This window comes from Coenobita brevimanus, chromosome 98, assembly GCF_032717465.1.
Source record: "Coenobita brevimanus isolate Jiangsu-jjx chromosome 98, ASM3271746v2, whole genome shotgun sequence".
NCBI lineage: Eukaryota > Metazoa > Arthropoda > Malacostraca > Decapoda > Coenobitidae > Coenobita > Coenobita brevimanus.
The window spans coordinates 19,626,755-19,652,029 of record NC_137051.1 but is presented as its reverse complement, the minus strand read 5'-3'; the positions used below and the strand labels follow the sequence as shown (position 1 = coordinate 19,652,029).

The following is a 25,275-nucleotide window of genomic DNA, read 5'->3' as shown; positions in this document are numbered from 1 at the left end:
TCCTGGCAAACAGTAAACTGAATTATGGTCCATGGAATCTGTAATTCAACGTTCATGTATTCATCATTCATCATCATCATCATCATCATCCGGACCTCCTTTCCCACCCTAGGGCAGGGTGAGGAGTAACAATGTCCAGACAGCCCAAATTTGCCCAGTCCAAAGGGTCTCGCTTCCATTTACTCAACATTCATGCCCCCGGAATCCTGGCTCTATCGAATACGCCAAAAACATTCACCACCTTCTGTAGCTTCACATAAAAGTATCCGATAGTCTCAATCTGGACGCTGCCACGTTAAAAAGGGGTGCCAAATCCCTGATCATGCACTCCTCCTCACAACATTCAATCAGCCAGCTCGATCTCTTGTCAGTTCCCTAGCGTCACCGACTTCCAAACCTTCCTTCCTCAAACACTCATCCACCATATCTCTCCACCTTCTCCTTAGCCTACCTCGCCTCCTCCCGCCTTCAAATTCGCTCAGATATACCTTTTTCACTACTCTGTTGTTATCCATTCTTTCCACATGACCATACCATCTCAGTACACTCTCTTCGATTCTGGTGTCCACCGACTTCCTCATTCCACATCTTTCACGAGTCAGATTATTTTGTATCTTATCCATCCTCTGTACTCCATATACATTGCTCAGCAGTCCCATCTCCTCTGTTCTTACTCTTGACTTATCATTTTCATGCCACACCATAATCTCACATCCATATGTTAAAGTTGGCACTAACACCCCTTCATGTAAGTCTCGTGCAGCTGCAACACTCAAGCCTCTGTTTCTTATCAAGGCCTTCATTGCACCATCTACTTTTCTTCCTTGTGTCACTCTATTTTCTACTTCGTTTGCACATTTTCCTCTCTTCCCTATCACTGCACCCTGGTATTTGAACTCTCTCCAATTCCAGTCTCTCTCTATTCACTGTAACACCGCACTTGGAGTCACTTTCTCTCTCAGTAACCATCACTTTACTCTTTTCTACATTTACTGTCAAGGCACGACGCTCACAGACATCAACAAAACTCTGCACTAGCCTACCAAGTTCTTGTTCGGTATTTCCAAGTAGTACTGCATCATCAGCATACAACAAATTTGAGATATTGCATCTATCACCATTCCTTACCAACACCATCCCCCTCTCCATTACTCGTGTTTTTACTTCTCTCATCACCCATTCCATATATATATTGAACAACCATGGTGACATCACACAACCTTGTCGCACGCCCACACCGACCGTGAACCATTCACTCAGATGCCCATTAACCCTTACACATGCTTCACTGCCATCGTGTATTCATTTATCCTTGAAAGTACAACCGTACAAAATCAAACTCGACTATTCTTTAGCTTTAGTGGATGTGGCCAGTTCTTTATTGCAGCAAATAGATAAATAAGTAAATAAATTGTGGTAGGTGGGGACGCTCACCATCCACTCACTCGATGTAGTGCTGCTCTCGGGTGTCTGCCCTTTCCTCTCCATCCTTCTTTCCTTTCATTCTCTTCTGTCTTTCTTTCCTTCGTTCTTTCCTTGTCCTTCTTCCTACGGGTGACTTTACACTCCCTCTTCTGCCTTTCTTTCCTTCATTCTTTCCTCTTCCTTCAGCCTGTGGGTGACTACACTGAGTGACAAGCCAAATGGTTTTCTGTACACCAGGAAACCATTTACTACGCTGGGTGGTAACCATATAACCAGATTTTGGCGCCTGGTGGTTTTAGTGGATAATTATTGCGCTCCAATCGGATTGAGCCAGTGAAGGTTTATATCCAAGGGATTGTTGGGGTTGATTGCTCATGTAATACCACTCAGGGATGAGTGAGGCTGGTCACTGTCATCTTAAATGTCGAGACCAACTGCCTAGCCCCGGGCTTCTACGCTCTTCATGGGGCAATGTAGGATTGGATGATGGATGGATGGATGATGGATGGATGGAAGTAAATAAATAAATACAATCGCACTATATATATATATATATATATATATATATATATATATATATATATATATATATATATATATATATATATATATATAGTAACCATGGTAATATCATTTAGATCATGAGTATAGCCATCACACATTCACCATCATTTACTTAACTACTGGTGCTGTGGTACGCAGATTATAATATAGTAAACGTTTTTAAAAGAGTTGGGCTGAAATAGCCATTACAACACATTACAACCTTAGGCACATAAACTATTTTATTATCAGTCCAAACACTGAGTGAGGAAGAGAAGGATGGAGGAAAAACCACGAAAAATGAGGGGAGAAATAATCAACTCCGTCGCATGGCAGAGAGCACCCAGTCTATGACGTACAACAGCCATTACAAAAATCCAGGTCCCTACAAACAGACTGGAGTATGCAGGTCGTCCCTTAGACACTCGTAGTCAGTTCGGAAATCGAACCCTGGACGTCTCTCACCGAAGAGATATGTGATTTCTAACCCTTTCATTGCCGGGGATCTATCCTTAACTGCATAATGTTGCTTGGGAATAGCAAAGAGAATATACAAACAACCCACCTCCCTTCCTAACTTCTCCTTTCCCTTCAGGTTCTTCCCCCCCCCTCTCTCTCACACAAACACACACACACACACACACACACACACACACACACACACACACACACACACACACACAGCTAACATTCATAATATACCCTGTGTTAAAACTACTGTCTAATCTGCCCTAAGCTTTCCCAATCAAATCCTTTTCTTGATATACTCCTTGGGTATCTCCTTTCACTCTCATTACCCATTTTCAACTGACATTTAGTTTTTTGTCCTAGGTAAATTATCCTCCCAAATTATCCTTATCCCTTCTAATCCACATGAACTCTCCACATCCCTCCTGATCCACTTTTGATCCACATCCATTCTCTACCGTGCAGTGTAATACCTCACCTCACCCACCTGACCACCCTGGGAGCTGGTCTTGTTGGTAAGCTTGACCTTGGCGAAGCTCACTGTGTCCTTCATCCAGTGGGAGCCGAAGTTGGGCGAGTCGGAGTGCAAGTACACGGAATTCTGAGGGGGGGACTCCGGCTTACCCCCCGCCACCCACTCCCCGTTCACGTATTTCCACCTGAGATGAAAGAGGAACAGATTATATTAAATGAGATCCACCTGAGATGAAGGAGAAGTGGATTAGATTACTGAAAGATATGATTAGTGAGTTAACGGGTGTAAGTTACAATTGGCCCGTTCACGTACTCCCACCTGAAACTGAGAGATGATGGAATGGGACTGCCAGAGTATAATCAGGGGAATAAGGGCAAAGCTAAATACATTAAAAAAAATAATAATAATAATTAGGAGGGCGAAGTTAGAGTATTCGAGTCCACATTCACTTTTTTTTTTTTGGGGGGGGGGCAGACTTAGGTTTGCCCTCAGCCACCCCACCACCCCCTTCGCGTATTTCCACCTGTAAATAGGAGAGTGAGATTTGGGAAACAGATTAGGAGTGTCAGATCAAATGACCAGAAATTGGAGAATAATGAAAACTTTTGGTCTGCCCTCTGATACTCATTTTCCATTCACGTATTTCCACCTGAGATTAGAGTCAGATTAGATACTTTGAGATTAGGGGAAAAATCAGGTATTAGACATGGATGTAGCGAAAAATATGAAGTGCATGGAATGAATAACATAATTCAGGCTCACCACGCCACCCAACTGAGATCAGAACTCTGAGATATGGGAACAGATTAAGTGAAATTCACGAACAGGATATAGATAAACTTTCAACTGGGACCGAGTCAGATTAGGAAAAAAAAGTAGAATGAGATGAGGAAAGAGCAAACATGCGTAAAACTGAAAGTAGGTTGAAGATAAAGTGGCTGAGATTAGAAAAGAGAGATTAGATACCTTCAACTGAGACTGGAAGAGTGACTATTTAACAGACGAGGCGAGTGAGATCAAGGTTGAGAGGTTAAAAGATACTTCAGTATGAGATCAGAAGAGTGAGATCAGCCACTGTCTGAGATTTTGAGAGTGGGACGAAAGAGAAACTGGGTGAAAGAAATAAGGTACCGGTAGGTGTTACTACGCGATTGGTTAACAGGTAATTGAGGACAACTAGGTGGGTGATTAAGATAGGATAAATAAGATCTTAATTTGAAGAGGTTATCCAAACCCAATTAACCCTTTCCCTAGAATTACGTATTTATCTTTTCCCTTGCTAGCCCCAGGCTCCTACGCTCCTCATGGGGCAATGTAGGACTGGATGGTGGATGGATGCTAATTTTTTTTTTTTTTTACTTAAGGAATAAAATCACTCCATAATAACAACTCATCGAAGTGAAGGGGTTAAGTGCGTCTACAGAGCAAACGCAGGCACATTAGAGAAAAGAGAGAGACCATGTGTGAAATTAGAGAAACTCGAAGATATCTTGAGAGTGTAAATTTGTAGACAGAAATTAAAGTGAGATTAAACCGTACTAGATAAGGGAGTAATATTACTGTGTGATATATAGGAGTGATCTCACGTGTAAGATTAGTGGGGGAAAAAAAGATACAGATTAAAGGCAAAAAGCAATGAGCTTAAAATGAGATCAGACTGAGATAAGGGGGTAGAATTATTGTGTGAACTTTAAGGGTGATCAGAGGTGTGAGTTCAGGGTGAAACTAGGAAAGGCAATGAGATTAAAAACGGTAATACAATGAATGAATGTGTTAGGCAAGGAAGAATGAATGAGATTAGAAGACAGGTACACAGTGAATGACGAGATGAATGAAATTTAGAGATTATATAAGAGACTGAATGCGATAAAGAGACAATACGGTAATTGACAGATTGAACTTTGGAGGAAAGATTATCCTTAAAAAAAAGAAAAAAAAAAAAGTTAATCCGATAAAGAACTATTACACAAAGAAAAACACGATGAAAGACTACACAAGCAGAAAAGAATATTAATACCTGGGATAATTATACACTAAAAATACCGTCCGATATTAGGGAGGAGAATATTCAACGAGGAAAAGAAGAAAGTGGGAAAACTGTGCACGAAGCAAGGACGCGTGACCGTGTGCACGACATTACAGGAACGAAAATTTATGGGAAAGAATAAACAGGAACTGAGAGAATAATACTTTTCCTAATTTTTTTTCCATCCTGCCATCACCTTCTCTATTATAAACATGGTCGAAAACATCCAAAAACAGGGGTGACTAAAAAAGCAGAAGCAATAGAACTCAGGCGCCAAACGAAAACAGGCCACATCTACAGTATACATCCAGTCAGATCCCCTGCCTTCGAAATTAAGAATGGAGAAATTAGAAAAAAAAAAGGGGGGGGGGCTTAAGTATACGAGGCAACAGCGAGACTTTATGAGCAAAAGTGTGTGTGTGTGTGTGTGTGTGTGTGTGTGTGTGTGAGAGAGAGAGAGGAGACGTGAGATTAAGATATGGAATCAAAAGAGTGCGAGATAAATGATGGGGAAACTGCCTCAACTCACTCCCCAGCCATAACTTCATGATGCTACAACCACTAATAAATAATAATAATAATCCATCCATCCATCCATCATCCAATCCTACGTTGCCCCATGAGGAGCGTAGGAGCCCGGGGCTAGGCAGTTGGTCCTGACATTTAAGATGAGAGTGACCAACCTCACTCATCCCTGAGTGGCATTAACTGAACAATAAACCCCAACCATCCCTTGGATATAAACCTTCACCGGCTAAATCCGATTGGGCACAATAATTACCCACTAAACCACCAGAAGCCAAAATTTGGTTATATGGTTACCACCCAGCGTAGTAAATGGTTTCTCGGTGTACAGGAAACCATTTGGCTTGTCACTCAGTGTAAAGTCACCCATAAGCAGAAGGAAGAGGAAAGAATGGAGGAATGAAAGACAGAAGAGGGAGTGTAAAGTAACCCGTAGGCAGAAGGACGAGGAAAGAATGAAGGAAAGAAAGATAGATGAAGATGGAAGGAAAGAAGGATGGAGGAGAGGATAGAGCAGACACCAGAGAGCAGCACTACATTGAGTGAGCGGATGGTGAGCGCCCCCACCTAACACAAAATAATAATAATAATAATATTAGTTCCCTCTCCTTACCATCATCAACAGCAGCAGGCTAAATACATGTATTTAAAAATCGATGGTAGTGCTCATCCGTCCATCCATGAATTTGTCAGACGGGAATTATGGACATGATAAAAAGTGATATTATAGGGGAGCCAACAGAAAACGGGACCGTAATATCCAATGGCCAACTTACCTATGTGAATCAATCTGGACAAACTCTAAGAGAAGCGAGTACATTGCAGCAGGATCCAGGCCCGTCACTGTCACCTTCACCACAGGGAACATGCGTCTGGAAGTAGGCACGGAACTGCAGCGTCGGTTAGTCACTGTCACTTACTGATTAATCCAGCTGCTATATGGATACTTACCATCCACAGGAATATGGGAACAGAGTATCTGAATAAACGGGGAGGAAAGGCGTCGGTTTATCACTTTTACATATCTACTTATGTACTGGTCTGTTTTTATCTATCTATCTATGTATCTATCTTCTTATCCATGTATCTATTTATACATCTATCGCCCGGATATGGGAACAAGTGTCTGTAAGCGTCGACTTATCATTTTCAATCTCTCTCGCTCTCTCTCTGATCGTCTGACAAACTGGGAGTCACCGGAAATCACACCTGGTAGCGCGTCTGTCAACCATCAAGATAGTGGGACAGACATTTAAATGTGTGCAATACTACATCCTTATACTGTATGTTTTATTTCGTGTTCGCAACCTGTCCTGATTCACTTGATGACCTATGCAAATTCTCTCAGCCACAAACAATGCCTCACCAACAGATGGAATTTCCTACCCATCTTCTCACCCTACACCCCAAACCCTCCCATACCTACTGGAAATGTATGAGCACAGCACAGGGTAGGCGCGTGTCACTTCCCCAGAGACATAACTTGGTACCCCACACCCCTAGGGATTAATTTCCTTTTAGAGCCAGCTGAACATGTACAGTAAAGCTAGTTGTTCATGTCAGGCGTGTGCAACCAGGTCTTTATGCTACTTTTATTTTTCCTTCATCTCACATTCGGTACTCGTCTCCTACTACCGTCTAACAGTTATACGTGCAAAGTTCATAACTAAAACCTCATCTAACATAGCACCTACTAACCGTCTAACACATTAAAAACCATCTAACACATGCATACTAACCGTTTAACTGACTCACCGTCCAACACCCACATCCTCATAAAAACACACTCATATCATCCTAACACTCATTTGCTAACACGCATAACGTATCACATGGTACTAACAGACACAGTAATGCTCATACATTCACTTTCTAATACTCAAATATCTATACTTTAACACGAAAATAAAACAAAATACATATTGTCTCACACACACACACACACACACACACACACACACACACACACACACACACACACACACACACACACACACACACACACACACACTCATCTCTAAACATTCCCACGCTGTCTGAACACCTTCCTTCCTGGCACCTCTAGTAATTCGTTCATCACATATTCATTCACAAGTCACATGAGTTGTTAACCATGTCCCATTCATTATTCGCGTCTCATACTTCTTCATGCTTCACCATTTTTCACATTTCATTCATTAATCAAAACTTATAGTAGCGATTCATTCATTCGTCATTCATTATTATCGTGTTTTTATTATTCATTACGTTTCATCATTCATCACGGTTCAATCAGGTTTCACTCATTCATTCATCATGCAACACTCCTTCATAATGTCGTGCATTCATCACGTCTTGTCAGTCACTGCGTTTCATACAAATTCCATATCCCTCATTCACTGCGCCAACTAACCCGGTTCTAATGTGTTCCTCAATCAACTGACCTAGAGTAATTTATTAATGGATGGATGTGTGTGTGTGTGTGTGTGTGTGTGTGTGTGTGTGTGTGTTCTTTACAGTCAGATTTATCGACACATTTATATTCTGTGCAATTAATCCCAGTCAAATAAAACTCGCCCAGAAACAGGAAAGTAAATATCTGTAAATGAGCTTCAGACATCCGAGTTCTGTTAGATTTGTCGTAAAACACAAAATTAATATTCTTACTAAACTAATACCCAAATATCGAAGCTACAGTACATTTAGCATTGTGTCAGACAATCAATTTCCATTCGAGAAGTCGCAATAATACTCAAATCAGTATCAGACTTTCATAACTTTATATAAAACCAAATTTTCTCAATACACTGGTGCACTTTAAATATATACACGCCACACCCTTACACTTTTATTAAACTTTGGATAATCTCTAGAACTTACAGTGAAAATGAAGGCTGCATCTAATCCCTTCATTTCGAAACGTCTGTTCTAATCCGGAGAAAATTCTGGCAAGTGAATACATGTGGAGTGGTGGGTGAGGTGGCACTACTAGGGAATACAAGCAAGAACAGAGGTTTTAAGGCATGTATAGGAATCCAAAACACAGCTGAATGCAAGATGCATCGAAGCTGGTAGTGAGTACGGAAATTCCAAGCGAGTGCTCAATTAACTGAAGAGTACCAAGTGAACCTCAGCGAGTAGGGACAAAGGACCATAGGTGAAAGAATCCAAGCACCGAATCCCATCCCAAGCAGGGAGTGAGTACAAAATGACTCCAAACTGTGGGTACGTAAAAACAGGCAGAAAGGTGAGTGGATGAGCATGGCGTCATAAAAAAGAAAAAAGATAAAACGTGACCATATTAAACCAAGCAACAAATGAATACAAGTCAATAAAAAACAAAGGAGAAAACTAATCCAAGCTGCGAGTGAGTACAAAATAGGCGACCGAATAGGTGTACATAAAGAATTCAAGCCAGCCAGTGAATACAGAAAGGCTCCAAGCGGCAAGTGAATACATTGAATACAAACAACCAATAAGCATACAATCTATCCACGCCAATGAACATAAAATAATCGGCGAATGAGTATTAAGCATATCCAAAAGGGTTCAAACTGAATCCAAGCGAGTGAGTACAAGAAAGCAGGGAGGTGGGGTGGGTGGGTGTGTCATGCAGTACTACAAAGACGGTTTAGTGAGTGCAAAGAATACAAACAACGAGTAACAGATGAATCCAACCGGCGAGTACAAAGTGAACACAAATACAAAATTAGTCCAGGCAGCGAGGGAATCAAAGGAATACGACTGAATCCAAGAGTGAGTACAAGCAGCCATGGAGGTGAATGGGTGAGAGGGCTGGAACTATAGACCTGTGATTTAGTGAGGACTATGAATCCAAGAGGCAAATGAGTACAAAAAAAGCCAAACATGGGAGTACAACATCAATCCAAGCGGGGGATTAGTACTAAAGTAAGCATGTACAGTGAATCCAAGAACGTGAATACGAAACGAATCCAAACGAGTACAAAAACGAATCCAACCAGACGGTGGCTGGGTTAGTCGGTCGGTACTAAAGAAATCCAGGCAAGTGAGTATATATAGTAAGTATAAAAACCGCAAAAGAATCCAAAAGACGTGAGTACAAAAAACGAATCCAATGAGCACAAAACGAATCCAAGCAGACAGGTTGGATGGGCCTAGGTGAGCTGGGCGGCACTTCAGAGATACGTAATAATGAATACAAAACGAATCCAAACATGCGATTACAAAAACAAATCCAAACCGGTGGGTGCAAAAAGGAAATCAAGCAAAACAGCACTAAAAAATGAATCCAAGCACATAAATACAAAAAAAAAAAATTCAAATGAGTAAATACAAAGGGAATCCAAGCAGACAGGGTGGGTGAATGGGGCGGCACGACAAAAATGAATCCAAGCAAGTGAATACAAAAAGGCGAATCCAAGATGAGTGAGTACAAAGGGAATACAAGCAGACATGGTGGGTGGATGAGGCGGCCGGCATAACAAAAATGAATCCAAGCACGTGAATACAATCAAACGAATCCAAAACGATTGAGTACAAAGGGAATCCAAGCAGACAGGTCGTTGCGGGGCGGGCGGCACTAAAAAAATGAATCCAAGCACTAAAAAAATGAATCCAAGCACGTGAATACAAAAAACGAATCCAAAACGAGTGAGTACAAAGGGAATCCATGCAGACAGGGTGGGTGAGTGGAGCGGGCGGCACTAAAAAAATGAATCCAAACACGTGAATACAATAAAAGAATCCAAAACGAGTGAGTACAAAGGGAATCCAAGCAGACAGGGTGGGTGAGTGGAGCGGCACTACAAAGAGATGCGGTTTTATTGCATCCCTCACCTGCGCTGCTATTAGCCTTGTTATAAAACCTGCCCCCTCACCCCCTTCTCTCTCTCTCTCTCTCTCTCTCTCTCAGTACCTACTTTGTGTCAGACCGTCGCACCTTTCTTCTTCTTCTCTTACCTTTCATTCAAACTCCACCTCTCTCTCTCTCTCTCTCTCTCTCTCCTTCCACTCCACTGAACTGTCTAGAGGAGGTGTGAGTCAATACCTTTACCATACAATCGCGACTGTTCTCGAAAATATGGCCGTGTCTAATACCATATTTATAAGGAAATAAGAGGGCCCCATCATGTCCTATATCCCTCTTACTCTAAACTGTCATCCCTCCATCTTGAATTCCGAGTTGTAACAAGATATTAACACTACAATGCGATGCTAGTCATGAAGAAGTGCTGTGGGAAGGAAGGAAGATAACAGTCTCGTCTTATTCTGTCGCTGATCTACGTGAAATAATCTGTAGGAGGACAAATCTGGGCCTAGTTAAGGTAAAATGACTCTGGTAATTTTAAGGACCCCACTCCCCCTTTGGCGCCCAGCCCCCTCTAATTCCATCAATTGCTCTTAACTGCTCCAATCCGATTACTTTTTTTTTTCTTACTGTAGTCTTGTTACCACCAGATGAGTTTGCCCTACTTTGGAAAGGCCTTTCTTATTTAAAGGATTAATGAGGGCTATATCTTACTCCTCTAGTTTGAAATCTCTCCATGTTAAAATAAAATCGCCTGGTGATTGAAAGAATTAAATACAATATACCTCACTACACTGAGCAGGTTATATGTGGTTATGAAACATGAAGAGACATTGTATAAACTTTTTTGGATCATGTAACTGAAGGAAGGGTCAAGATGGACTGCAGTGACAGATGCCACCTAATCTTTAATTACCTTTCTTCCTGTTCATACAGTATTCCCTCCTTAATTCGTCTTTTACCCTATTCTCCCTCTCTCCCTCCATTCTTCCTCTTTAACTTCTTCCAATATCCGTCCTTTTCTACCCTCTTCTCCATCTCTTTCGACCTCCCTCCTCTCCACATATTCCTCCACCTTAACCTCTTCCTACACTATCTCTCCTCTCTTCGCTCCTCTCTCCCTCTTCCACCACTTGCCATCTTCTTTCACCTTAACCTCTTCCTCCAATACTTCCCCTTCCTCCCTCCCTCCCTCTCTCTTCCAGTCCTCCCTTCCACCCCTCACCTAACCCCGGTTCCCATTTAGCACCCGGCTATCGATTGATTCCTTACACGGTTCAATACAGGCTGGATGTGTTGCTAAAATTTCCTTCAGGAGATACTGATGCATTGAAGGTGACTCGCTGAAAAATATGCACACATTATACAACATCCTTTTTCAGCCTGCCTACGTGCATCTCGGTCTATCAGTTTTATCTATCAGCGTACAAATCTGTTCGTACAGCAAGAACTAACCAATCTGCCTACCTATCTACAGTATCTACCTACCAACTTCTCTGTGTATTCATCAACGCACAGTGCCTATTCATCTACTTGTAATAACCAACCAAACTTCTTATCAACTTCTTCCAATAGTCCATCTATCAGTGTACTTACCTATCTATCTGTCAGTCTAACAAATAACCTGTTTATCAGCTCATCTATCTATCTGTCTAGCTTGCCTGCTTGGTACTAGCTATTAATTTCTAGGTCTACTAACCTATCTGTTTCTTTACAAACCTATAAATCTGCCTGTGTACTTATCTATCCACCAGTTTACCAATTTACCACATTACCAGCTTACCCCCCTACCCACAAACATACAGGTCTATTGACCTACCCTGACAGTTCAAAATACAGCTGGATGTCACTAAAAATATCTTCATGGAGATAAGGATGCTTTTTTTTTTTTTTTTTTTTTTTTTTTTTTTTTTTTTGTTGGAGGACACCTGTAACCTGGTGTATGGATTTTTGTTATTCAATGTTTTTCCTTCCACTGTTCATTTATAAACAAAAACAAAAACAATAATCTGATGGAGACGAAAAATTCTGTATATATACATCTCACACCTACAACATCCTTTTTGAAACTGAATACCTCCCAACCTCTCTAGATCAACCTGCCAGTGTACCTACCTGCCAATTTAGCAACCTGTCTATCTACCATTCTATCAACCTAACTAGGCCATCATCTTACCTGGCGACCAACCAGTCTCTCTACGCACTAAATACAGTACCTACCAATCAAGCAAAACCACCCTGCTACTCAATTACCTACCTGATACAGACTACCTGTCTGTCCACTCCTATCTACCTCCCCACGACAATCTATCAACTTCTGTCTCTAGCTTTATCGTATATTAAACTACCTGTCTATCTATAATCTTACCTGTCTTCCTACCTACGACATTCTGTCTACCTGTGTACCCGACATTATCATATATTAAACTGCCTGTCTGTCTATAATTCTACTTAACTTCCTATTCTACCGACGACAATTTATCTACTTGTTACATAACTCTATAGTATATTAAATTACCTGCCTGTCTATAATCTGCCTGTGTTCTTACCTACAGTCAATCTTCCCGTCTTCCTACCTACCCACCTACTGCCGTATCCATCGTCTCTCTCTACAAGACACCTTATTCAGTCTTGCATTCTGGGTACCAAGACCTCAGTACAACCAAATCCCTGATCAACTGCAGTCCTCCATACCATCTCATCCTTTATTTCCACGTTACTTTTATATATTGCATTTTAATGTATTCTTGCTATCCCCTGACGATTTTATTCACCTTAAGAAAGAGCTCTCGTCCTGTACGTGGTTAATGAAAGATGTAACTAACCGCTCAGTTTGAAAATAATCTTCAAAACAATAAAATAGTCTGGATATACCAAGAGTAGAAATGGCGTTAATATTTGGAAAGAAAGATGATTTAGGATGATCTCCGCCCTCTCTCTCTCTCTCTCTCTCTCTCTCTCTCTCTCTCTCTCTCTCGCAATAACCCATTCACCACTATGATGTCACTCTCCCTTATTCCTATCACCTACAAACTTTACGCAGTGCAGCATAAACTTTTCAAACTGGAGGTCACTACTAAAGGTCCCCCTGCTGAAAATATAATCCTCTAAGTTACGGAAACATAAAAATTAATCGTAATAAAAGGGTTGAATTTGCGTTTCCCTACCTTCTTTAAGTGGACGTGTATTTGTGAGTTACTGCATGTACACAGACCTTCACGTTCTTGCGTCACACACACACACACACACACACACACACACACACACACACACACACACACACACACACACACACACACACACACACACACACACACACACACACACAGAAAAAGAGAGAGAGAGAGTCACCGAAACGTAACTCCACTTTTAAAAACTACTGGATAACATAATAACTGAACATGGCTACTAAAACTGAAAATCAAACTTAAGATAGTCATTACATACTTTGTCTTCAAGATAAATTGTAGGATGCAACGTAAATAACGAAACGTGATTATGTGCAGCGTTGTGTGCTGTCAGTTACGGAAATGTGTAGACGGAGAACATCATCATCATCATCATCAGCAGCAGCAGCAGCAGCGTGTAACGGCCCCCACCTCTCTCTCTCTCTCTCTCTCTCCACTTTACCTTGGCCTAAAACTGCCATCCCTCCACCTTGAATGCTTATTTACGACAATAGATAAGCACAAGAATATGATGCTAGTCACGAAAAAGTGCTCCAGAAAGGATGAGGAGCCACAGTATTATCCTTTCTACCACGGACCTACGTGATACACGCTGCAAGAGGATGAATATTTGGGTCAAGTTACAGTGAATGAACTATATCTTAAGATGATTTTACCCAGTTTAGGAAAGACCTCTCGCACTGAAATAATCTGTTTTCCTCGTGCACTGACATTTTATTTTTTGCTTCCTTCGTGCTCTCTTCAGATGCCTTTTCAGTTCGATAAAGACTTCACTGTCTTGAAAGGGTTATTGCTCAGCTAAACAAATCACTGTCTATTCTGTCTATCTATCTGTTGCCAGACGCCTTCATCCCATTAGGGGTGGCCACAAACAAATCGCTTCCACGTCACCCTGTCCCTTGCCATTTCACTACCCTGCTCCCGACTCACACCCCCCTCTCTCATATACCTCTCCATCCCTCCATCTCATCCTTGGCCCCCCTCTCCCTCTCCCCCCTTCCACCACTCACACACTCTCCTCGTCAGTCTCTCATTCTCCATCTTCTCCACATTGCCAAACCATCTCAGTGTGTTTCTCCTAACGCTTCCTATCACATCCACATCCACACCACAACGCTCCTTTACTTCCTTATTTGTCAGTCTGTCTCTCCATGTGACTCCACATGCTCTTCTCAAATAACTCATTTCCATTGCTCTCACTCTTGACTTCTGTCCCTCCAACAAGGTCCAAGCTTCACTTCCATACGTTACAGCTGGTATCACAATACTGTCATGCAGCAACTTTTACTTCCATGCTCACTTCCCTGTTTCTTATCACTGCTTTCAAGGAACCAGCAACATTTCTTCCTCGCAGTACCCTTTCAAGCACTTCACCCTCCAAACTTCCATCCTTACTCATCACACTACCCAAGTCCTTAAAAGCACTCACATTTTCCATTTCCTCCTCATCCAGCCTCACTGTACATTCCCTGACTTCATTTCTCAAGAAGACCATAACTTTACTCCTCCCTACATTCACCTTTAGATTCCGTTTCCTACACACTCTCCCAGACTCATCCACCAAATCCTGCTGTGTTAATCTGTACCTCATGATTATAGACTTAATCCATATTGCCTTAATATCTTTTTCGTAAATGAAAATGGATGTTGTGTTTTTTTATCATTAAAGAAAATAATAATAATAATAATAATATCACACTGCTCAGCAGCGTGCCTAAGATAATTTATCCTTGCTTTCCATTTGCTGTATTTTATTTTGGTCATTAGACTTTTATTTTTCCTTTGCAGAAACTCCAAGCAGGTACACAGTCAAGGCCAAACTGCGTCTTCGTTTCAGACCGTATCTAGTTACTCTACCCATTCAGTACGATGACCTCTTTCATTCTTCGTACATCAGCTACAAATTATTTTATTCATTTTGGTACAGGATCTCTTAGTGCATGGGTTAACGAAGGCCATTTACAACCCTATTAGTTGGTAAAGTCTCTCTTGTGTTGAATATAATCATCTGAAGCTTGCAAGACCTACAATTATGTTCAATGTACTGAACTGGGTTACGAAATAAAAATGGTATGGATGAGAATCTTTAAAATACCCCCTCCCCCAAAAAAATGGAGACGAGAATAAAAACCGAGAGAACCTTAATAAGATGGAAATAACAAGTGGGCAGGATCACTTAAAAACCCATAAAAGGAAAAAAACACATCTACTGCCCCTGTCAACCAATAGACTCCCTGATGTAGATTTCATGAGGCGCCTTCCACTAATGTACTAACCTTGTCCACTTTAACCGCCACTCTAGTATTCTTTTTTAAATCTACATAATTTTAGGGAGGTCTGGGGATAATTGATGGTGTGTTGTTGTTGGTGGTGGTGGTGCTGATTTTGGGTTCTGATAAATGGCTTCACTGTAAACACCATTATTTTGTTTCTACTTCGTAAAATACCAGGCATACCAGACTGTCTCGTGCTCTTGTTCGGCTGAGAAAACTTTGATGCACATAATCTGAGGATATCTTTTCTAAGCCGAATAAATTAATCTGACGTTAGCCAGAACACACTAAACAGAACAAAGTCCCAAATCTGACTGGATTAAGCCTTCATACCGCCCACGCTGTACTGTTCAGTTCACAACTCCCACCTGCCCATGGCTCTCCACTCATCCCACCCATTTTGTCTCCCCTTTCGAATGTCTATGAAAAAGCACCGACCTAGAACTTTCTGACTGACCTGGAGTGTCTACTGTACCTTCATATTGTGTACGCATCCTGTCATGTTCCACCACTGACTACTATCTCACCCATCCTGCATACTCCAGTCATGTCCACTCTGACATGGCGAATACTTTTTAAAAATTATATCTCAAACTACTGCACCGACTGGATCGATTTTTGATACACAGTCTCTCAGGCATGACCTTTTGGATATGTGCTAACATGAATGGATTTGTATCTTGAAGACTGTTGTACTGCAGGAGCTGATGCGTGACGCACGCATTTATGGTCATCATAAAAATTCCTGAAGGATCCGAGTCGATCTGATGGACCTGGCATGACCTGAAAGAACCTTTGCTCACCGACTGAGCCTTAACTGATCTGTCTGAACTGAACGGGGGTGGAATTGAATGACAAGAACGAATCTAAACTGATCTGAATGGATATGAATGGACCTGAAGTTCTCTGAATGGAGCCCGAAATTCCTTTAATGTACCTTAAGTTCTCTGAATGACCCCGAAATTCCTTGAATGGACCTGAAGTTCCCTGAATACACCTGATGTTGCATGAATACACCTGAAGTTCCCTAAATACACCCGAAGTTCCCTGAATACACCCGAAGTTCCCTGAATACACCCGAAGTTCCACGAATACATCTGAAATTCTCTGAACGAACCTGAAGTTCCCTGAATACACCTGAAGTTCCCTGAATACACATGAAGTTACCTGAATACTCCTGAAGTTTCCTGAATACTCCTGAAGTTTCCTGAATACACTTGAAGTTCCATGAATACACCTGAAGTTCCATGAATACACCTGAAGTTCCATGAATACACCTGAAGTTCCATGAATACACCTGAAGTTTCCTGAATACACCTGAAGTTCCTTGACCGGACCCGAAGTTCCCTGAATGGACCTTTTTTGCACTGTTTTTCTTTGTTCTTTTTGCAATATTTTTTTCATTTTGTAATGATTCATTTTTCTCTCATGAGGAAAAATTTCTTGTTACCTTTCTTACATACTTTCATTTACCCCTTTTCCATTATCTGGTAACACTTCGCAACATTTTTGTATTTCTGCAACATTTACCTGTAATCTTTTTGCAGCTTTTCTTTAATTTCTGCAACTTTCTTTTGCCTTTTGTAGCATGTCTTTCTTCTAATTTATCGTTTTTTATTTATTTATTTTTTTTGCTCGGTGTTATTTACCTTCAGTAATACTTCTGTACTTACATTTTGAAACTTTTTTTTTTTTTTTTTTTTACATCTGTGCAGCATTTTTCTGTCTTTATCTTTTTTACACAATTTCTGCTTTACATTTCTAGAACATTTTCCTTCACCTTTATTACAAAATTTCCATGACTTTAAAGACCTTCAGAAGGCTTGTTGTTGTCAGCCATTTTGACCTCTGATACTGAATCCACTAGATACATTCTTACGTTTTATTCTGACTTATTTTTATAATAAATAATCATGCGATGAGAGGATACCTAGACAACTGAAAATGCAAAATATTAATGGCTTCACTTTAAACATTTTTAAAAATTTATTTAATACTGTATTTCTTTTCATCATCCACTTTTTACACAGCACAGTCTTGCAACGTCTCCATAACAAGCCCCACTTTTAAACTCTGTTCTAGTATATTCCTGATTTATTTTTTGTCACCTGTTTTTTCTCAACATCACCAAAACTCCTTCCGCTTCTAAACTCCACTCAAGTATTCTCCACCCACTCCCTTCTTCTGAATCTTCATTTGGAGCTCTTTTTTTTTTCTTTTTTTTTTTCTTTTTTTTTTTTTAAGGGGGGAGGGGTCTTGAGGATGATTTCAGAGTACGTCCTGAGCGGGATGAATAAGAGTATGGTGCGGTGCTGCTGCTGCTGTTGTGCTGATAATGCTGTCTGTTAATGCTTGTATAAGTTTGGAAGTGGGGGACAATAAATTTAGGACCTCTCTCTCTCTCTCTCTCTCTCTCTCTCTCTCTCTCTCTCTCTCTCTCTCTCACAGGCAGAAACCATGGAAAGTGAGGAAGGTGACCGCTCCGCTACCCACCTGCCACCGTGTGTGTGTGTGTGTGTGTGTGTGTGTGTGTGTGTGTGTGTGTGTGTGTGTGTGTGTGTGTGTACGTTGATGCTAATATTACTACTACCTTATTCTGTACACATATGCGGTGTGTACAGTACATACAAATAAGACAGGTTCGGAACTAATGTGGCAGAATCTTGATACTATGATTGACTACTGTAGACTCGCTAACTTGAATCACCCGTTAATAACAATATCTTGCTCACAATACTAACTCCAGTTTTACAAGTGATCCTTAGTAAAATAAATCTATCTATCTATCTATTGCCAGACCCCATAATCCCGTAAGGGGTGGCCATTTGACTTTTGAGTTCCTTATTTTACAGGGAGGGGCACTAACCCTCCACCAACCCATTTGTTGACATGTAGGGAGCAAATATGGGTTGGTTATATGGTAACCACCCAGCGTTGTAAATGGTTTCTTGGCTTACAGGAAACCATTTGGCTTGTCACTCAATGTAAAGCCACCTGTGAAGGAAAGAAAAGCAATAAGAAGTGACAGGAAAGATGGGAGAAATAGGAAGAGAGGAGGACAGACATAGAAAAAAGAATGATAAAGGCTAAGGAAGAGGTAGGTAGCACTACATCAAGTGAGTGGATGATGGTCGCCACCACCTACCAGATAAATAAATAATAAATAAATAAAGTCATGCAGCTTACCATTCTTCACAGACTGGGTAATCTACAGTAATACCTTTCCATGTTGCAAAATACTTGCAATTTCCATAAATAAAAAAATGAGCAAATAAATATATCCCAGTTCTCCCCTTTCCTAAGAGGACACCTATATAATATCATTTTTGTAACGTCTGCTTAGCGTGTGAGACCTACACTGGAGAGCTTAAAAATAGCTTTCATTTAGGCTAATCCTTGGCTACTGAAGATTCTGTTGGAAAGTATGTCTGTTTGTACCAAGAGTAGAATATAAAATCGTAATCGCAGAGAACGGGTTAAGCGTCCTAATTAAGGCATGGTAAGAACAGCAAAGAACATAACAGTATGGTATAACTAAGAGCAGAGGTACAGGTAGTGCTCGAGAGAAGCCAGTGTTGTAAAATTTAAAAACTTTCCAGTAAATTTGGAACTAATACAGGAAACTGGATGATCAGCTTTATGGGCAGGAATGAAACGTTAACAGGAAAGTTTTGTTGTATATTACACTGGGCTTAATTGGAAAAGGAATGTAAAAATAAAGCAAACTGCAGCGAAGACTTAGTATAATGAGTGTGAGTCTAATCACTGACCTGCCCGACTTGGTGACTATCATTTCGTTGGTGAGCGCCTGGAAGCGTGACCACAAATCCCGCTCCTCCAGGTTGAGCCGCGGCCGACCCTTCCCGTCGTTCTCCATCTTCATCATCACGAGGCGACACCTTGAGGTCACAGAGGTTGGAAGGTTCAGTTAATGGAGCCCAGTATGTGTTCTCTGATGCTATGCTAATTCTGTGTTTGTGTCTATTTCCACTTGCAGCCAAGGACTGGGAGATTCATACTAATTGTAGCCCAGTATAATGTGCGGTGTGACGAAATACATAGTAAGCGGACATTTTCCGAATTAGAACCGAATCGTCACTTTCACTAAGAAAATAATATAATTTCTTCCACCAAAGGTTCACACACGCCGAAATATCTGACATCCAGTCCCCCAAAAAATGTGTTTATATATATAAAAAAAAAATAAGGATTCGGAGTGAAAACGTGCTAAAGTTAGCAGGTATTTCCCTTTTAGATCACCAACACACCTTGACAGACATCAGCTTTGCATAAATATTGATTTACGGTGCAAATAAACGTAGGCGAGTTGTCGAGCTAAAGACGGAACACTTCCGCTAACTTTAGCTGGTTTTGGCTCTGAATCCTGACTTTCAATTATTAATAAACACAAAACTTTGACCAGATGTCGGATAATCAGGTGTGCATGAACCTACATAGTAACAAAAATTGTAATAATTTCCAATTAAAGGTGCCGATTTGGTAAATGACCGCCGATTCGGTATTTCGTCGCACACAACGACGCTGCGCTAATATTTCTGTGTTCGTGTCTGTTTTCACACAGCAGCAAAAGGATGGAAGGTTCTATTAATTGCAGTCCAGTATGTGTCCTCTTATGCTAAGCTAATTTTGTGTTTGTGTCTATTTCCACACCGCACCAAGAAGTTGAAAAGTTCAAATTAATTGTAGCCCAGTATGTGCTCTCTGACACTATGCTTATAATTCTGTTTTCGTGTCTGTTAACTTATGTAATACTAAAACTAGGCATGTTTTATAATCAAACTGGGACGTCTTTTATTTCGACTAATCACCAAATATTTTATTCGGCTACGAAAACACCCCTGTAGGCATAAGGGATTAACACTTTCACATGTTGAATCACACTTGGGAACTCTTGATTCCATACGATTTTACACGGCTACGGGAACCTCTGCTAATACAAGGATCCAGTATCACGGCTGTGTTCTCTATTATCACCATTCACAGTTGTCTTCGTCAACACTATACCCATAAATGTACAGTATTACAGCATCTCTCTGCTTACATGCTAAAGCCGCTACATAAAAACCAGGGTCTCTCTTTATTGCTAAGTGATTGCATTTTTCTTGAGTTGTTTATGAAATACACGGCAGCAACGTGTTTTTTTTTCTTTCTTAATACTATAAAATCATCGTCTTCACGTGTGGAAATATCCGTAACCGGTATTCGGGTGTTCTTGCGTGATAAAGATAACATCAAATCAATTACACGCTGCCTCTAGATTGTTATAGCATGATAAGTACCTGCAATTTTCATGCTCGTAAAAGGTAATGAAAATACTGCTAATTTTTGCTTGGACTTTGTATATATTAAATTACGAATGTATATTGCAAGAACGCACTTCAGCTAATTAACTTTCACTACAATGACGTCTTTATACATGCTACTATTGTTGTTGGTACTGTTGTTGTTGTTGTTGTTGTTGTTATTACTGTACCATTACTATTTTTGTTGCTGTTATTATTATGATTATTATGATTATTACGACTTCTCTGATTAATGTAGACCTGAAGAGCATGGTATTATCGGCCTTATTTTCCCCCACGACCTGCCACCCACTGCCAGTTAATTTTTGTCCCTTAGGTGCCACGACAAAATTATTCATTATGTTTTGGTCGCCTCCGGAAGAGTTTATTCAGTTCAAGCAGGATATATAGAACTGAGGGGGTTAATGGAGAGGTCAACTACCCAGGAGAAAGAAAGCGTCTGGTGGAAGTAAAGATATAGTTTAATAGACATCGAAGGGATAAATACAACAGAAAGTCTACGCAAATTACCCACCCCATTTACAACAGCTATTACTCCATCACCAGAGGGCCTTCCTGTGCTAAGTAAAATCGTCTGGTGGCAGCAAGTAAAAACATAAATCACTACTGTTGTGACGGGAATGAAGTCTTTCTAGTGCTTTTAGTAAGATACCTTCCTTGAGCTCAATAATGTAGTTCGAAGAAAACCAGAAGAAATTAGTGAAGCATCGTATTTAAAGGTTCAAGAGGTGGACTCGGCACCAAATTCCACCATAATCTATATAGTCAGTTACCATAGGTGGTAAGGTAAAAAAATAAAAAATAAAAATGACGTATCATTCTGAAATTCTGTGTACAAGTAACAGAGCCCAAGCCGACTCTATTCAAGCCAAGTTGAGGAAATTCGAGCGAGTCGCGCCGCATCAAACACTCGATCTAAAAATCTATTAAGCGAAATGTGGCATGAGCTTACCCATGACTTTTTATACCTGACGTACTTTCCAACGCCGAACCCCATTTTCTCTCTCTCTCTCTCTCTCTCTCTCTCTCTCTCTCTCTCTCTCTCTCTCTCTCTCTCACGACTGCCAAACAAAACAAGGACGAACTTTGTTTCATTAAAGGGTTAAATACTTTGGTCGCAAACCTTGCCAGTTTTGTCATACACTCGTGTAAAATGCCCCTTATAAAACTGAATAAATAAATAAATGCAAAATTAAATGTTTTCTGAAGACTATTTGTACAGCATGGAACTTCACCACGAGGACTTTTTTTTTTAAGTTAGCTTTAATTATTTCTTTCAGCCTAGTTTTGGGAAGGTCCACTCAAGATTCGTGTCAGTACGATTTTTTTCTTTATTCTTAATACATCCAAAACAATTTACTGCAGACTAGGGGTGATCATTCGCAATTAAGTGGTTACCCAAAGTGCATTTATCTATATTAATTGGGTTCACATGACTACATCTTTTAATTTAGGAAGACCTTATAAGACTCAATCTGTCAAAGTATGGCAATACATGAGGCCAGAAGTGAGATGGGCAAATTTAGAATAACAGAAGTTTGAATTTGCGCACATGCTCTTCTAACCATGTATTTTAAAATTCACTATGTCTTAACAGGTAGGACATTTAGTTTACAAAAATAGGCCGTATATTGCTTGGCCAACATCAAACATTAGCGTCAGTGTTGGTTGATTCTCATTTCTAACTCCTAAAGCAAAGAAATATAAATATAAATACATAAATAAGTTAATATACTTTAGATTCCAGTGCTAAAGAGAAAATATAATGATGTCATTTTCTAACCCACGCAAAGTAAACCTAAGGAAAGAAAGTTTACATGACCATTTCCTGTACAACAAATGGTGAGAAAACTACAAAATAAGTACAAGTTTTTCACTTGGAAATCTGACAAACTTTTTAAAATATGCAACGCTATTTTTCCTCAGTAAATCTATGACAACACTGAATTATTTCCTCTTAAATCTATTTCAGTACTTAATTTTCTCTTTTCATTTATGGCAAAAAAAAAAAACATTATTCCCTTTCAATCTATAGCAGTACAACTTTTCCCTCGTAAATCCATGACAACATGGAATTTTCCCCTTGTAAATGTATGGTAAGTTTTCCCCTTGCAAATTTATAGGGCAAGATTGATTTTTCCCTTGTAGATTTATACAATGAATTTTTCTCTGGTAAATCTAAGGCAACACTGAATTTCCTTCGCAACTCTGGCAACACTAAATTTTCTTTTTTGTATACTGTATATGGTAACTGAATTTTCCCATCGTATATCTGTAGCAACACTGAAATTTTTCCCTGTAAATATATGGCAGAACAAATTTTCTCTACTGTATCTAAGGCACCACAGAAGTTTTTTCTCGTTTAATCTATGACAACACAGAAATAATTCCAGCGAAATCTGGAAGGTGAACGAAAAAATAAAATCGAAGTAAAATTTAGGTAGAATTTTCCCATCACAATGAATGACAACATTTATTTCTTCCCTTGTAAAACTAGGGCAACACTGGATTTTACCTGTATTGAATTAATGACAGGACTCAACTCATAAATGCATGACAGAACAAAATCGTCAATTACTGCACGAAACAACATCCTTTATACGTTGTGGTTTTATTTTTCATGTTTGCAACATCCAGGTAATTGCATTCAGGTGTGGGCGATGGATCTCGTACTGGAGAGGTTTGACACTATCTTTATCAGTCACTTCACTATGATGACGTCTTTCATGTTATTCATCCTACCGCAACACAACTGTATTAAACTTAAAAGACGCCTCGTACTGAAGGGATAAATGAAACATTGGTGACAGACGAACCTGAAGGCCTATCCATGCGGACACCCATGCTGAACTCTCGAGATCTACAGACAGGGGAAGAGGGTCCAAGTAGGGCCCAAAATGCTGCACATTTACAACATACACAGAATATCTCCTCTACAATGGACGGTGAAAAAAAAAAAATCGGTTTCTGGTCATTTATCTATTTTTATAAAATATGGCATGAGTTTTGAAAATGTTACAAAATTATTCTAACCTTTATAATTACACTGAGAATTCGCAACTGTCAGGAACGGACAAAAAAAAAATCACCGCTCACTTAAGTTTTAACAATCACACAGATTCAAATTAAATATATTTTTCTATAGCAAGTGAGTATAAGAACTCCACCACTCTACAACCTACATTTCCTCCATAAAAATGCCCTATGTAAAAACCAAAATACCTGTATAGCACCGAATTACCTTGGGAGCTGTCCTTCGGTTGGAGGATACAATCACTGTAGACCGTAAGATTGAACACAATCACACAATTAATACCATTCTCTTCAGTACAATCAGGTGAGTGTGAGGGCGACCACCAATGGACTAAAACTACAACCCACACACATCCGCACCACCAGCCTCTGCCGACACTATTTAACAAAACTTGTGTCATTTGTCTCCTTCTCGAACCCTGTTTACCATCGCCGAAATTCCCACCAGTCACCTTCGAAGGGGAGAATGACGTCAAGGGGCCTCGGAAGCTGATTGGTTAGATTTTCAGGGCCTCCAGTTTCTAAGCCCCGCCCATCTCCTCTTCCTGGCTCCTCCCTTTAGCCCACCGCCTCCCCTGTTGTTTCCCGATGGTCGATTTGTCCCAAGTGAAAATACCTCGGAAGGGGATCATTTACTAAGTGGCGGGTTAATCTGGACCAGCGGAAGAAGGCAGTGAGAAAGTGGTCGTCCTCACATACCATTTTGGCTAATTTCTGAGATAGGTAAGTCTTCAGGGTAGTTAATAATTATAATTTTGTTTTGTCCTATTTTCCGCGTTATTATTCGCTCTAGGTTAACTGTGAAGTGTTTGGTACCCGTATAAGTTAAAAGGATAAATAATCTTACACGTATATTAAGCTCAAGATAATTTGTGAATACGGCTCCCAGACTTTTAGCACCGACCGTGAAATACCTGTGACTCGCCCCTCATCTCCCAATTAACCTTTTTTGACGGAGAAATGCCTGTTCGCATTTTATTTAAGCTAACGACAGGTAATTTTACTATGCTCAAAGGTAATCTAGGGCACGAAAAATGCTAAAATTATCGCGAATACAGTTCTGGCCATTTTGTATTACCCTTCAGCTTAAGAGTGTTGTCTGGATTCTTCTCACAGAAACTTGTCGTACTCAATGAATCAACGTGGGATTTCCTGAACGAGGTGCCCCCCCCCCCTCCTCTCCTGCCTGCCTTGTTTCCGTAAGGACTGCCAACAGGGTGGGTGGGA

The 25,275-nt window shown here is 40.3% G+C and overlaps 1 protein-coding gene across 1 annotated transcript in view; it reads right to left on the bottom strand.

Annotated features, from left to right (window-relative positions):
- Positions 1-25,275, bottom strand: part of LOC145413987 (T-box transcription factor T-like) — a 73,085-nt gene that overhangs the window by 19,546 nt on the left and 28,264 nt on the right. The window contains exons 3-5 of the mRNA XM_080283559.1: positions 19,462-19,590; positions 6,239-6,334; positions 2,924-3,095 (exon numbers count right to left, since the gene is read on the bottom strand). Of these exons, the coding sequence (XP_080139685.1) occupies positions 2,924-3,095; positions 6,239-6,334; positions 19,462-19,590 (397 nt within the window). The remainder of the gene's footprint in view (positions 1-2,923; positions 3,096-6,238; positions 6,335-19,461; positions 19,591-25,275) is intronic.